This window comes from Schistocerca cancellata, chromosome 2, assembly GCF_023864275.1.
Source record: "Schistocerca cancellata isolate TAMUIC-IGC-003103 chromosome 2, iqSchCanc2.1, whole genome shotgun sequence".
Classification (NCBI taxonomy): domain Eukaryota; kingdom Metazoa; phylum Arthropoda; class Insecta; order Orthoptera; family Acrididae; genus Schistocerca; species Schistocerca cancellata.
Window position 1 is genome coordinate 465556102 of NC_064627.1, and position 16448 is coordinate 465572549.

The 16448-nt window shown below is 46.2% G+C and overlaps 1 protein-coding gene across 1 annotated transcript in view; it reads right to left on the reverse strand.

Moving 5' to 3' along the window:
* The window catches only part of LOC126155175 (proto-oncogene tyrosine-protein kinase receptor Ret-like), a 241641-nt gene that overhangs the window by 154215 nt on the left and 70978 nt on the right, over positions 1-16448 (reverse strand). Inside the window, exons 3-4 of the mRNA XM_049916212.1 lie at positions 15930-16071; positions 8424-8662 (exon numbers count right to left, since the gene is read on the reverse strand). Coding sequence (XP_049772169.1) covers positions 8424-8662; positions 15930-16071 — 381 coding nt within the window. The remainder of the gene's footprint in view (positions 1-8423; positions 8663-15929; positions 16072-16448) is intronic.

Below are 16448 nucleotides of genomic sequence, written 5' to 3' on the forward strand. Positions count from 1 at the left end.
CGAGGTGTATTCCTGGCCGAGCGAGGTGGTACAGTGGATGAAGAGGCCTGCCTGTAGCTCTACAAACAAGAGACAGTCTCGCGAGTCCCATTCGGCTGCTGTTCCGTTACGGCTGCGTGGACACGATGGCGGTTATCCTTTGCCGTTCTCAAATTCAGTGGTTGTAGAGTACGACCTGCTTCTGTCAAGTGATTCCAACATGTGCCCTCGCTGTGTTATCAGCGTGCCCTATTAGAGCCAAAGTGCCACGACATGACAAAACGTTCTGTCGCTCTGGAACTCACGTGCCCATTTTGCCCCTTTGACATCGACGAGGCACAGCAGCACACGCTATCACGTTTACGCTTGGCTTAACCCGGCTGTATGTGGGCGGCCGCGGGGCGGTTTGAGCTGGCTGAGTCCAGTGAGTCTCGCAGTGCGACTCAGCCACTGGAGGGCGCGCTGTTGGCACGTACGTGCGTGGGCAGTCCGTAGCTACACTCACTTATCCAGGAGCCACGCTCTGCATGTACTGAGTACTGATACGACGAAGGTGATACAGCAGTCTCCATGAGAAAGAATCATTCATGAGTTCACAATATTTTACACGCTTTGTACGATAATTCCGAAAACTGTCCGTTATGTAACAGGTTCGTAGTGAGAACTGACAGAAAGGCGCAGGTAAACATGCACTGGTTTGATAGCTAGCGCAGCGTGGTGCGAGTCCAAACACAGGCAAGAGTAGCTCGCGAGGAAGTTAGTGCGTAGAGCTGTCTTTTTGACCAGCAGACGACACATGAACCTCTGATGTCGGAAGATGCATACCGAGCGAGGTGGCGCAGTGGTTAGCACACTGGACTCGCATTCGGGAGGACGACGGTTGAATCCCGTCTCCGGCCATCCTGATTTAGGTTTTCCGTGATTTCCCTAAATCGCTTCAGGCAAATGCCGGGATGGTTCCTGTGAAAGGCCACGGCCGATTTCCTTCCCCATCCTTTCTTCACCCGAGCTTGCGCTCCGTCTCTAATGACCTCGTTGTCGACGGGACGTTAAACACTAATCTCCTGCTCCTCCTCCGGAAGATGCGGGAAACACGAAGTCAGCCGAGTATCAAAAGGGCAGCAAGCAGTTTAAAGGGTGTTCCTCGGTCGAGTGTCTGCTGCTCGTCCGTGCGCGATGTGACGATGTCACCATCGTCCAAATTCAGAGCCTGCAAATTATACACGGCCACCGCACAAGAAAAAGCCATATCAATATACAGAATGGACAATGACAGACGTACTTCCTAGGAAGTACGTCTAAACATCCACTCACGATACTGTGAAAGACATGAATGTAGATCCCAATTTTAAATGTTAATAACAAACGCCTAACGAGATCGTCAAGATAAAACGTAAACTGACAGTGGTTGGAGAGCACTATCGAAAAATAGTTTCAGACTTTTTATTAAAGCAATAAAACTTGAGTTATGAGTTGGAATGTTGATTCAGAGCGTTAAAAAACTAATTTTGGTGCAAATAAATTTTAAAACCTTGAAAATAACTGGATGCAGCAGCCGTAGAGTGGGATCTTTGTGAGGGTGAAATGAAATTGCATTTGCAAAAATGAAAGGTTTACTCATACCCTTGACCTAGGTTTCGACGTCTTTAAAAAATGTCTTCTTCAAAAGAATCAGTGGTTATACTGGTTAAATAATATTGTGGAGGTAGGTTAAAATTGTAGCCATGATGCATCAATCAAAGATAAAATTCACCTCCATAATAGTAAAAGCGTGCAAATCATGCTGACCGCCATTAGCCAGTATTTCACAAGTGCATCTAGTTCTCTTAACTTTAACGTACCTGCACAATATTGTGTAACCAGCGTAACCTCCCATACTTTTGAAGATTTTTTTTAAAGACGTCGAAACCTAGGTCAAGGGATTTGAATGAACCTTTCATTTCTGCTACTAATTGTCCGAATTTCACTTTACCCTCAAGTAGAAAAAAAATTTGCAAAACAAGAAATTTAGCGACAGTACTACATTACAGACTACATTCATCTGTAGACATTTGATTCTCAGTAGGTTTAAATGATGCTAATGTTGATTATTTCGCCGAATAAGATGCAAATAACTCCAAAACCAAAGACATTGCAAAAAAAATTAATGTCACCTCGGAAGAGCAGGAATTCTAGCCCAAATTCATGCATAATATTTTAGCGCTAAATTTCATGTAATTTTATTCGTTATAAGATCGTATGCAACCAACGATTTTCGAAGGGATATCCGTTAGTAAAACATTCTTGGGTTTCAAGCCGCGTCAAGTGGTTCACTGCCCACGAGCTTTCGGCAGAGATCTCCTCTGCCATTGTCAAGTGGATGACTCGACAATGGCAGAGGAGATCTCTGCCGAAAGCTCGTGGGCAGTACACCACTTGACGTGGCTTAAAACGAGAGAATGTTTTTTTTAACGATAGACATTACGCTATAGTGTCTTATACAAAGACAATGAAACTGCTATTTTCAATAGCTGAATCACCGTGCAAGCGCGAATCATGTAGAGCTTTTACATGTGTAGTTTATATGGTAACATGTACAGTGCGTGTAATTTTGTGGATTTTGCAGCGACAGATGGAGCCTATATGACGGCAACGGCCGTTTGGGTTGCGGGCACTTCGCTTTCAGAGGTCGGATGTATGACGGTGAGCGGCGTGTCAGATGCGACTAAAAGTGTTTAAAAATTTTCCGGTGACAACTCTAGGTGTAGATTCTGCAAGAGTTCGGGAACTCAGAAAAGTTTCCAACATTTGCACTTTTGGAGTTTATCTGTGAACAGCAGAGCAGCGTTAGAATTATGAAAATTTGTGATTAGGTTCGTGGACTTTAACTCAGAACTGCAGCGTTGTGTTTAGAGACGTGAAATTTCAGCACGTGTTTGTGGACTTTGAAAAGCTATCCGCAACCGATTTTTCGTACTTCGAACAGCAGCGTGGGGGGCCGGATTTAGTGCATTCTTCTTCAAGTAAGTAACTCACTCTTTCTTTATCTACACAGTATTAATCAAGGGCTGAATAAATATTTTCGTTACTGAGCAATACCCAGCTTTAGTTAACGACGTTTATTCCTTTCATCAGCTGCAATTTCATAAAGTAATAACTGTTAATGCGATAGGTGTGGGGCCGACTCCTAGACGTATATTCGATGCGAACGAATTTAAAATTCAGTCACGCACTTAGTTAATCCCATTGACATACAGAGACAGTACGGCGAAAGATTTAAACGTCACAGTGGCGTATTCTAACTAGGTATCAGAGACGGCAAGAAAGGAAGAGAGAGAACGTTTTATGCTGATTAATTTTCCAACTAAAGTGGACACTATTCTGGCATCATGTGTGAAACAACTCTATTGGGTTCGGGAAAGCAACAGAAGTCTAAATTCAGATGACACAGTCTAAAGTCTACTCGCTCTAACTCTACCATCCTTTGTTTGCGGTGCAATGGTCGAGCAAAATAATTTTGTACATGTGTAGATACGCATATTCATTCTCCACCCTAAGCGAGTTTATCCCCACTATTATCATTACTTTGCTGCCACCTGCTGAGATTTGCGCTTTGTGCGTTATAAGCAGCCGTCTCAGTTGTCAGCTACACTGATTATATTATCCGGTATTCCACTGAGAGGCAACTGACCGTCGATTTATTGGTCAAACTGGCATATCATGTTAATAAGATCGTTTGCAGACACGCTACCTGTACTGAGAATTTCAACTTTTGAGTAGGCTTTTGCTGTTGAATTTCAACTCCTGTAGCGCGCAGTGGCCGTACGCAGTGAAATCCTCACCGCTGCCATTGTCCCGTCTCCTAACAGTCTATCCGCACAGGTACAGGACAAGTTATTTTCTGTGCTCTCTAAATAGAAAATTCTCTCATAGGAACATCAGTTTTAAATTAGCAGCTGCAGTAGCCTAAAGTGCTTACCAAGAAGTAACAACTGTGACAGCAACACTCGTAAGTTAAAATGTGAACGCTTCTATATCATAGTACCTTAATTATAACGTATTACAACACAGGAAGTAAGTATGGCACAAGGAGCTACAACAAGGTTTTAAAACCTGTTTAAATTGGACAAGTTGTACAGAACCACATATCTTCGTCTATTCATTTTTCTCTAGATACAATATGCCGTGTGGCTAACGCCCCCCGTCGGCTAGGCCGTTCGCCTGTTGCAAGTCTTTCGAGTTGACACCATGTTGGCGGCTTGCGTGTCGATGGGGATGAAGTGATGATGAGAAGGACAACACAACACCCAGTCCCTGAGCGGAGAAAATCTCCGACCTAGCCCGGAATAGAACCCGGGCCGTTAGATACGACATTCCGTCGTGCTGACCACTCAGCTACCAGGGCCGGACTTTCTGTAGATGATACAGCATACTAATTCTATTATTTAGGCTTCTTCCACGACTTGCTTCTGTGAATTTATTCTGGCCACCACTATGTACAAAGAAAGCTGTAAATATGCTGATGTGTGTGTAATTAAACTAATCTGACCAGGACATTACACGGCAATCGGATTTTTATATTTTTTTATATTTTAGCACACAAAGTTCAGAGCTCAAATACGACACTCCCAAAGCAACTTGATGCAACTCTCAAAAATTCTCGAGAAATTGAAGTTTTCCGAATGTCTTTAATACCGTAATATAAGATCGTTATTTCAAAGGGGCTGTGTGGCTCCATGGTAGAAAGTCCACTTGCTGCGTAGGTGGCCCGGATTCAATTCTGGAAACAGGACATATTTTTAAACAAATATCCAAGCTCTACGAGGAATTTTATGAAGCGTAAAATACATGAAGATAGTTATCTTCATTAACAATCTTTTATAAAAGATTAGTAATTAAGAATTTATATTGGTAATGAAACCTGGGTTTCTGCGTACGATATGGCTTTTAATGAGTGAGTCTTACGAGAATCAAAATATGTGACATAAATGGCAGTATCATTTAATTGAATTGACGTTTAAAGACTGAAATTTTTACACCACCAAAGGACTATAGACATCAGCATGTGGCATAAATTTCAATTTGATATGTTTACCCGCTCCTGAGAGAAAGGTGTCTTAACAGACCGACGGACAGACTCTTTGATAACAAATGACAAAAATATTTTTCGTGTGATACAATTACAAATGACAGTTTTCGGATTTTCCCGTTGTTTGTGGTGTAAAACCCTGCCTATTGGCAACTGTTATGCTTCAAGGTCAACGGGAAGTACACTGTAGGTTCTGATGAGTGAGTTTGCGAGTGCTAAAATATTTGAGATAAACGATCGTATCTTTTGACTGGATAGGCTTAGGTGTTTCACTTTTTTACAGCTAAGGGACTATAGACCTTAACATAAGACATAAATGTCATCTTGATATGTCTATCCGTTCCTGAGGAAAAGGGTTTTGAAAAATCAAACAGACAGACGCTTAGACATACCGACAACAAAGTGATCCTACAAGAGTTCCTTTTTTCCGACTGACATATGAGACCATAAAAATTACAATTGTATACTTGTTGATCAGCATATATTTGATGACATAGGTGTTTCAATTGAAGGAAAAGCGGCGAAAGAAATATCCGAAACGAGATTCCAACCAGCAATTACCAGTCTCACTACTCAGAAATCTGCGTTGGCCAGGAATCGATCCGAAGCCACCAACATGACAAGCGAGCATTCTCCCATATGGCCACACTGCACTTCGAAAAAAGGATCTTTAACTTCAAAGTCGATTTTCCTGACAATTTTTGGGAGTTTCATCGAACTGCTTTGGAATATTGATGTTTCTGTTATGAACTTCGTGTACTATGAATGTAAAAAAAATTGCAAAAATCCAGTTACCGTGTTGTCTCCGCTGTGAGCCAAACTATGAGACGATGAATTAAATCTTCCGCAACGACTGCTAAAATACTTTTGTTAGAAAATCACTACCGGTTTCGCATCAGTAGGGATGATAAATTTACTAACGTCACGGCAGACCGTCGCCACTGCACTCCTTATGAATGGCAAAACCCACGGCAGAAAGTACCAGGAACCATTCATTAGCACGAGATCCGGCAGACGAAAATCATCACCTCAAGGCACCATTTACAATGTCAGAACTTACTGCAGGCATTTCCAGCTTGAAGATTAACAGAGCTCCTGGTATCGATGTACTTAGAGTCGAACAAATTAAAAACTTTGGCAGTAATACCCTACAGTGGCTGCTAGAGTTGATAAACGCATGTGTGGAAAGGCTCTATATTCCAAAGATGTGGAGGAAAGCCCGAGTGGTTGCACTTCTGAAACCAGGAAAAGACTCTGATGATCCAAAAAACTTCCGATCTGTGTCTCTATTATGTCACTGTTTTAAGATCTTGGAACGCCTGACGCTAAGTCGCATGGAAAGCGTCTTGGAACAACAGATCATCCCACAGCAGGCAGGTTCCCGACCAGGCAAATCGTGCTGCGGTCAGGTCCTGTACCTGACTCAACATATCGAGGATGGGTTTGAGAGAAAACAGATCACGGGAGTGGCATTCATATACCTTTCAGCTGCATATGATGCTGTAAACCATCGGAGGCTCCTTAGGAAAGCATATAATGTGACAAGAGATTACCATTTAACATCACTGATAGGTACTTCCCTTCATAACAGGAGATTTTTTGTCTGTCTCCAGGGTAAGAAGAGCAGGTGGAGAAATTAGAGGAATGGCCTACCTCAGGGAAGCGTCCTCGCCCCAGCTCTGTATAATATATATACAAATGACCAACCAGTGCCAAACATTTCGCGCCAATTTACGTATGCCGATGACACTGCAGTTGCAGCCCAAGGTAACAATTTTATGGATATAGAGGAGAAATTAACCAGTACCTGGGAAGCTCTCTCCCAGTATTATGAGGCAAACCACCTAAGGTCGAACCCTTCCAAGATGTAGGTCTGTGCATTCCATTTAAAGAACAGGGAGGCAAATCGTGAATTAAATATAATATGGAGAGGTGAACGTCTCGAGCATTGTAAAACGCCCAAATATTTTGGTGTCACGTTGGATCGCACACTGACCTATAAACATCATTGTAATGCCACAACGGAAAAAGTCTCAACTAGAAACAACATCATCAGGAAACTAACCAGCGGGTCCTGGGGTGCAAACCCAAAAGTCCTGAGAACTTCAGCCCTTGCGCTCAGTGTGTCAGCCGCGGAATACGCCGCTCCAGTATGGTCTGCATCAACACACGCGAGAAAAGTTAATGTTGCGGTGAATGAAATGGCACGGATTGTTACCGGATGCTTGAGGCCAACCCCAGTGCACAAGATGTACTTAATCATGGGGATCGCACCGCCCAACATACGACGTGACATCGCTGCCGAAGCCGAAAACACCAAGCAAGAAAAGGACATGCGTCACCCTTTATATGGACACCAGCCTGCTGACCGACGGCTTTTTTCGAGGAAGACTTTCCTCTCACGTACCCGAGCCCTGGAAGGGTCGGCTGCAGAGAATCGTTTGAAAAGATGGGAAATCGACCTGAGAAACCCCCATAAAGACGTAAAAGAAGAACTGGCGCCTGGTGGAGACCTACCATACACAGTCTGGAGAACCCTAAACCGTATGAGGGTAGAAGTGCCAAAGTGCAAGACAAACCTGCAGCAATGGGGTTTCCTAAAAGAGAATGAGAACACTCTCTGTCTGTGTGGTTCTGTCCAGGATCCTCAACACCTGCTTATCTGTCCATATTTAGACCAGCCCTGCACAATTAATGACTTCTGGGAGGCAAATAACAAGGCCATACTGGCTACTGATTTTTGAAAGTTTGAAGTCTAGTTCCGGGCACGGAAAGTAAGTAAATCAGTAGAGATTCATCTGCTTTTCAAAAAGTCATGGCGCGGTGAAGAAGATGCTTGCAGTCAAGTCCCATCGTTCATGTCTAGGTATGGGTCTTGGCTATAAGCAACCACATTGCCGCGCCATGTTTTTTGTAAAAGTTATCACCTGAAGAAGCATCTCTGTTGATGTGAAACCGGTAGCGACTTTTTTTAATAAAAAGCCAGAAGATTTTATTCACCTCGTGCAGTTTTGTCTCCGGCTGCCCAACTTCTAAAACAATTTATTCAAACTCTGAGAGCTATCAATGAAGTCTTTTACGACCGGCTGTAATAATTGCTGATGCGTCTTGTGGGCTGTACGGCCGTGGTCGAAGAAACTTTTCATCTCCTAACGTTCCGTCCAGAGCTGTGATGGACGTCGTCGGAGGTGCTCTTGGTGAGACTCATCGTCACCTGGAGAACCTCCGTAGACGCTCACGCAGCTCTGGACGAAACGTCAGTAGCTGAAAAGTGTTTTCGACCACGGCCGTACACGGCCGTAGAGGCTGGAACTCTGAGGGCTGGACTCGTGATTTAGATGTACGGACCGCGCGATTTGGCAGTACCTGGCCTCACCTTGTGTAGGAGTCCGCCAGGGCGGCTGCTATAGAGATGTCCGTCGTTGATGGTGGCGGGCGCGCTGTCGTCGGCGTCCAGCACCTCCAGGGAGAGCGCGGCGCCGGCCGCGGCCATCCGCCGCCACTGTGGCTGCTCCAGCTGCGGGTCCTCTCGGTCCAACGGCCGCGACGTGAGCGCCTCCAGCGCGCCGCCCAGTGCCGGCGGCCACGAGGTCACCGACACTCCGTCCAGTGAGGCTGCGCACACCACACACCTGTGGCTGACGGCTGCCAACAACTCCTGTACACTAGGCTCCCAAATGAGAACAGGAAATGGAAAGTGAAAGATGAGCAGTCACTGCACGTATCGCTAAAATTCATCCGAGCGCATAAACTCTGTCACCTGCATAGCAAAGATGCATGGCGTAGGCTTGTCTTCAGATACCGAAAAGCAGAGCACTATGCCTATCGTCACAGCGTGGAAGCGCTGTAACAGATATGTATGAAAAGACCGTGCGAAGAATCGCAGCTTGGGCGCGGGGGAAGGGGGGGGGGGTCTGTGCTCGGTACCTATTTCAGCTAGGAACATGGGGTGAAAAGCTTTTGCTTAGGCCCTTCGGAAATCCGTCTCACTGTAGATACGTTAAAGTTTTGAACGACCAACTCCAGCTGACGCACAGACAAATTGTGCGAAAGGTTAATTCCTTTTGTAAAAGATTTTAATTGGGCTGAAATTAATATTCAGCAAATGGGACCGTTTGTATGTGCACCGTTCGGATTTTGCGCACTGAAAAACTAACTCCCGGTCGGGTTTTACGTGCAAGAACGGTCATCCTTAAATAAAACCGGATTGGAACGACACTGATGGTTCAGATTTGGTCTACCGGTGTATCGGACCTTGGTCTAAGACAAATTATAACCGTTTCAAAAAATCTTGCATCGTTTGGATTTACGTGCAAAAAGAAACGTGTTTCTCTGGGAAGTTTTTGAAGCCACTTCCATACTTTAAACTTGTACGAATCGGTTCAAACTTTGCACAAAGGTAAAGAAATGGATAAAGTGAAAACTACATCTTTTTTATCCAATAATCCACACCTGTTGTCGAGATGTGGTAGTTTAATATCGATCTAAATGTCGCACGTAAAATTCATTCTTACCTGAACTGAATGCGCGGAAAGTTTTCAAAGTGATCCAGATGCATTAAAAAGCATTTTTTACGGTAAAATTGAAAACTCGCTTTCAAAACCGTAGCTCCACTTGAATTTTACAGGCAGAAAATACGTGTTTTGTAAGCGTTTTAAAGTGCGTCACTTCTATGTTTCAGACTTGTGCGGATCAGTTCGCATTTTGTAAGAAGGTAGACAAATACATGTAATTAATGGTCCTCTAGTTGTTTTGTGAAAACTTTATCCATTGCCACGATAATAAAGAAAAAGCTATACCGGATCAGGTCGTGGCCCGAGTCAGCTAAAATCTACAACGGTTGCCAAGCTCTTGTAGACTAATGTTAAAACTGTGGTAGAGTAAAAGTTGGGAACCAGAACGAAAAATGCTCCTAACGTAGCACACAGTGCCCCTACTTCCCCGGCGCAGTGAGCTCTCCTAGCTGCAATGTGCTGGCACACTTGCATCTTGCAGTTCATGGACTCATAACTTAAAATCCCTGATCCTGCGCCCAAAATCCACAATATTCGCCAACTGTAGTAAACAATACATAATGTCATATTTCTTCAGAGCATTCATGTAATAGCTAAAAGAGTTTAGGGGTGAATTAAAAGCACGAATATGTCAGGATGTTTTAATTCCAATGTCTTTGAAGCTGCCAGATAAGTCGAAAAACTAGTTCCCTTCTTTTATAATCCCAGCTCTGTCCGGGACATACTCGCCTTTTTTGCGCTATGATAAGAGCACTTTTCGTTCTAGTAATACCTCTGTCGTGATAGTATGATCTTTTGTGAGGATAATGACGTCTGTTAATGAAGTACGTCACATAGTGTGACAGCGATGCCATTTGACACGCTGACCAAGGTCAGAACATACCATAGTGTCAGTGTCTTCGTTACGTGTGGCACTTCGAGGCTTTGTGCGGAGGAGACAGCAGCGCGGGGGTAGCCGAGAGGTCTGCGGCGCCACGTCACGGTCCGCGCGGCTCCCCCCTTCGCAGGTTCGAGTCCTCCCTCGGGCATGGGTTTATTTGTTGTCCTTAACGTAAGTTATTTCAAGTTAGATTAAGTAGTGTGTAAGCTTAGGGACCGATGACCTCAGCAGTTTGGTCCCATAAGATGGTTCAAATGGCTCTGAGCACTATGGGACTCAACATCTTAGGTCATAAGTCCCCTAGAACTTAGAACTACTTAAACCTAACTAACCTAAGGACATCACACACACCCATGCCCGAGGCAGGATTCGAACCTGCGACCGTAGCAGTCCCGCGGTTCCGGACTGCAGCGCCAGAACCGCTAGACCACCGCGGCCGGCAGGTCCCATAAGACCTTTCCACAAATGCAAAATGCGGAGGACACAATAAATGACTGTACTAGACCAGTACGAGATCGGTCAACAGAAAACACTCTGACACACGACCACCAGCAAGTATTAAGTGGATTATGGAATCTGAAGACGCCTACAGAACCAGCACCTGCCACAAACGTTGCGGTTTCTCTGCAAACAGTGTTCCGAGGCTTAGGGCAGCTGCTGTTTATGCTCAACGTACAGCAGTGTGCAGACCGCAGAGACGGTACTCATTACTTCGGAGTAGAGCAGTCTGCAGCCCATTTCACGTGGTGTTCAGTCGGTTACGGCTTGGTGCAGAGACGGTGAATAAACTTCGCACAGTTTCGTGCATGTTGCCGAAGTCGACCGTTATCTCGCCGCCTGCGCAGCTCGCATCGCCACGCCGAACTAACGCTGATGTGCATGAGCCACGAAGTCGTGGTGTCTGCAGGCTCCAAGCGATTCCTGTGCACCTAGCGCTGCCTTGTGAAGTTATTAACTGCCATGTTTCCTTAACTGTGGGGAAAAAACCACACGGACGTTAGTCCCAGTCGGTAAATGCTCGTCCACTTAAAAGAGAGTAAGGCCAACCCGTGTAGGTAGTAAAGGGTGGAGAACGATTACAGATCACTCTGCTTAGCCACGCACGTGCAGTGCTCCAACGTGGATCATTAATGAAGAAATTTCCTCTCCACAGTCGAATCCCGCATCACTTTAGAGAATTAGTCTTGTCCAACAGTCGTCTAGACTGGAAGTAGTAACTACACCCCTGGAAATTGAAATAAGAACACCGTGAATTCATTGTCCCAGGAAGGGGAAACTTTATTGACACATTCCTGGGGTCAGATACATCACATGATCACACTCACAGAACCACAGGCACATAGACACAGGCAACAGAGCATGCACAATGTCGGCACTAGTACAGTGTATATCCACCTTTCGCAGCAATTCAGGCTGCTATTCTCCCATGGAGACGATCGTAGAGATGCTGGATGTAGTCCTGTGGAACGGCTTGCCATGCCATTTCCACCTGGCGCCTCAGTTGGACCAGCGTTCGTGCTGGACGTGCAGACCGCGTGAGTCCCAAACATGCTCAATGGGGGACAGATCCGGAGATCTTGCTGGCCAGGGTAGTTGACTTACACCTTCTAGAGCACGTTGGGTGGCACGGGATACATGCGGACGTGCATTGTCCTGTTGGAACAGCAAGTTCCCTTGCCGGTCTAGGAATGGTAGAACGATGGGTTCGATGACGGTTTGGATGTACCGTGCACTATTCAGTGTCCCCTCGACGATCACCAGTGGTGTACGGCCAATGTAGGAGATCGCTCCCCACACCATGATGCCGGGTGTTGGCCCTGTGTGCCTCGGTCGTATGCAGTCCTGATTGTGGCGCTCACCTGCACGGCGCCAAACACGCATACGACCATCATTGGCACCAAGGCAGAAGCGACTCTCATCGCTGAAGACACACGTCTCCATTCGTCCCTCCATTCACGCCTGTCGCGACACCACTGGAGGCGGGCTGCACGATGTTGGGGCGTGAGCGGGAGACGGCCTAACGGTGTGCGGGACCGTAGCCCAGCTTCATGGAGACGGTTGCGAATGGTCCTCGCCGATACCCCAGGAGCAACAGTGTCCCTAATTTGCTGGGAAGTGGCGGTGCGGTCCCCTACGGCACTGCGTAGGATCCTACGGTCTTGGCGTGCATCCGTGCGTCGCTGCGGTCCGGTCCCAGGTCGACGGGCACGTGCACCTTCCGCCGACCACTGGCGACAACATCGATGTATTGTGGAGACCTCACGCCCCACGTGTTGAGCAATTCGGCGGTACGTCCACCCGGCCTCCCGCATGCCCACTATACGCCCTCGCTCAAAGTCCGTCAACTGCACATACGGTTCACGTCCACGCTGTCGAGGCATGCTACCAGTGTTAAAGACTGCGATGGAGCTCCGTATGCCACGGCAAACTGGCTGACACTGACGGCGGCGGTGCACAAATGCTGCGCAGCTAGCGCCATTCGACGGCCAACACCGCGGTTCCTGGTGTGTCCGCTGTGCCGTGCGTGTGATCATTGCTTGTACAGCCCTCTCGCAGTGTCCGGAGCAAGTATGGTGGGTCTGACACACCGGTGTCAATGTGTTCTTTTTTCCATTTCCAGGAGTGTATATCAGTCGCATGAAACAGTTTGGTGGGGATATAAAGTAAACGTAAGAGGGTGTAATATTTAATGCGGACTATTTTGAAGAGAATGAAGTTGAAGTAGGGGAATAAATACTGTTCTTTTAAGAAAAAAAGAAAAAAGAAAAAAGAAAAAAGAAAAAACAGACCTTTGTTACTCGAAAACACTTCGTATGTTTTGGTTATCTTTATATGTCAAATGTGGTGTGGTTCAGTTTTATGCTGTCTCGTAACACTTCAGTCACCCTTTTCAGAAAATTTAAAATTTTCTCTCATTTATTGACTTTGGCCATGTCTGAACTGTACTGAAGTTCCGAACGGACAACCGTAGAGGAACAAAATAATCACCGTTTTATTGATGAACTGTACTGCCATCCACCGGACGTGTTTAGGTAACCTACCAATAGACCATACAAAAAAACCTGGAAATATAAGTCTACTCTCTTAACTGCCAAGAATTTTGTTCAGAGTCCAAATTATGGCTTTCGTTACTGGAATACTGCCATTTCCAGCATATTTTGGAACATGACATGTTGAAAGAACTGGCTAGGATTATAACGTTTACGGTACAAAGATTCATCGCCAAAAAAAGACACTTAACTAATATATGTGGCCCTGACAAGCAGCCAAGCATTTGAGCTGTCTGAACACGTCACGCAACCTCGTATCTACTGATACCTCTTTCCCCCTGGCTTTCCAGAAATAATGGTAAATATTACACATAGCGCTGAGAGTTCCTAATTAATTTCTTTGGGATTAGTAGTTATCGGTCAGAAACAAATATTTAGTCTTTTCTTTATGGCAGAAAGCTCGCAGCAGCTTCTCGGGATGACGACTGTCAACCTCACTAAATGCACTGCAACGGCTCATAAAATGTTGCCGCTCTCTCTTAAATATCCACGTTGTCTGTTGTACAATGTGACAGACAGCTAGGACTTTACCATCCACTTCCTCTTCTGTTTATATTGACTTCCGGCACACCAACGACTTCATGTAACACCGCAGAAACAAGTTCACCGTGAAGGTCGATGTAGAAACACACTGTCCAGTCACATTAATGTGACAACCTGACAAGAGCCTGAATAACCATCTTTTGCAGCGCGGTCGTGAGGGAAGATAGTCAGCGAGGTTTGGTAGGCAGCGACAGGGATGTGAAGCCATGTCGACTGCAGTGCCGTGGCCAGTTGCAATAGGTTTCTCGGTTGAGAATCCGTAGCGCGTAGATCCCGATCGATTTTGTCCCAAAGATTCTCGATTTTGTTTAAATGCAGGGAGTTTGGTGACCAGGGGAAGCGGTAAATTCAGCCTGGTTCTCTATGAATCACGCTCGTACATTGCGTGGAGATGGTCTACAGCAATAGACACATACTTGTGTTGACCCACTGCGCCTTCCAGAATGACGAGGTCATCCAGGAAATGCCACGAAAACACACTCCACACAATAACGCTCCCTCCTCCGGGCTGCACCCTACCGACGATTGTTACTGGGCGTTTGCTTTCAGACGTTTCACGCCGTACACGCTAATGGATAACTGTACGAAGGAACATAAAATGTGATTCATCTGATAAGGCTACCTGTCCACTTATGGTTCGTCGCCGACGAACAGCAGTCGGCATGGGTTCATGAGCCAGGCACCTGCTACGGATACCCGTTCGCAGCAATGTTCGCTGAACGGTCGTTAAGGAGACGGTTTTGGTAGCCCCTTGGTTTATTTGGGAGCGCAGTCGGTCAACAGTGGCATGTCTATTTGCTCACATCTCCGCAGCCGTCGACTACCCCTGTTATCAATGGCCCGTGGTGCACCATTGTTGACTTGATGCAGATTCTGGATAAAGCCAGTTGACCAAGTTCGGTGTACTTTAACCACGGAGGCAAGTTTCAGAAATGCTTCCACTCTTTGCCCTGAAGCCACTGATCATGTCCTTTTGGACATCAGATAAATCGCTCCATTTTTCCTCATTACGACAACGACTGCACTATTATCCGCATTCCGCCGACACGCCTTACATACCCTCTACTGTTGGTTAGTGCACGTTGACATCGAACGCAGGCGGGGGTTTCATTAATGTAACTCGAGCGTGTGTACACACTTATTTCACATGCACTGCTCATTCTGTACTTCGCCCGCCTGAAATATTCATTTCTGACCATTGGTTCCTCGTCTCAAAATAGGTTAGCACGCTATGCTGCCTGTATAATTTCGACCATACTGATTTGTAGCATCCTACACGTGTCTCGAAGATGGGAGGTACCAAAACAAGTTTGTGCGACAGTGTCCGATTTACAGGCAGACGATTCGAACCCCTGCGTTGGAAATATCTTCATGTCGCGAGTTAGACCGTAAAGGGTAAGAAGTGTATGAGAGCACAGTTCTAGTTCACCAAATATTGCGTAAGAGAAATTTAGTCCGGTGTCTCCACGCAGTGTCTCATGTAGTGACGAGGAATATTGGTAGTGATCACTCAAACTCACAGGGAAGCAGAGTTCGTCGTTGCCATTGGTGCCAGCCTAGAGGAAACGCTGTACGGCAGCACCAGTTTCACTTTCTCCCTGCGCTATCAACCTCACACACAGACACACACATACACACCCATACATACATACACAAACTGTCAAATAAGTTACAGGCAGTAATGCTGCCGAGAGAATAAATGTTTTACACTTGTCTGAACAGTCCATCGGATCTTTTTTCGCGCTACCAGTGGTACACAATTGATTCTCATTCCTCTCTCCTATTCTACTATTCCGTGCTGTTAGGGGCTCTCCGCCTAACCTGAGTACACAGTGCTTCTTTGCCTTCCCCCTAGCAGAGGGGACAGCAGCTTGCATGCTGCTACAGCTACGTACCGTTGAGGCCGGCGTACACTCGGTGGCAGCGCCCCGTCCCCAGACGCGCACACAGAGGCGGCGGCCCCAGCGCCCCGAGTGGCGTACCGGCTGGCAAGTTCTCCAGCACCCGCAGCGTCGCCTGCCGCCACAGGCACGCCTCCTGCAACACACACCACACCAACTCCACAACGCGCACTGCACTCTTAGAGGGTTACAATTATTGAGCAATATGAAAAAAACGTGAATTACTTACAAATTATGGCGTGCGCACACTTTATTCAATATTTAAGCGTCACCACAGATATTCGTATATAGGTTATGACATGTTCGATATGGCTGCCATCATTGGCGATGATGTGGCGCAGACGAATAGCGAAATTCTGCGTGACCCGCTGACGTGTCGGAACATCGATGCTGTCGATGACTCCTGAACGCCTGTTTGTTGCTGTCCGCTTTGTCTTTAATACAGCCCCACAAAAAGGAATCGCATGTGTTCAGATCCGGAGAACACGGCGACCAATCGAGGCCCATTCAGTG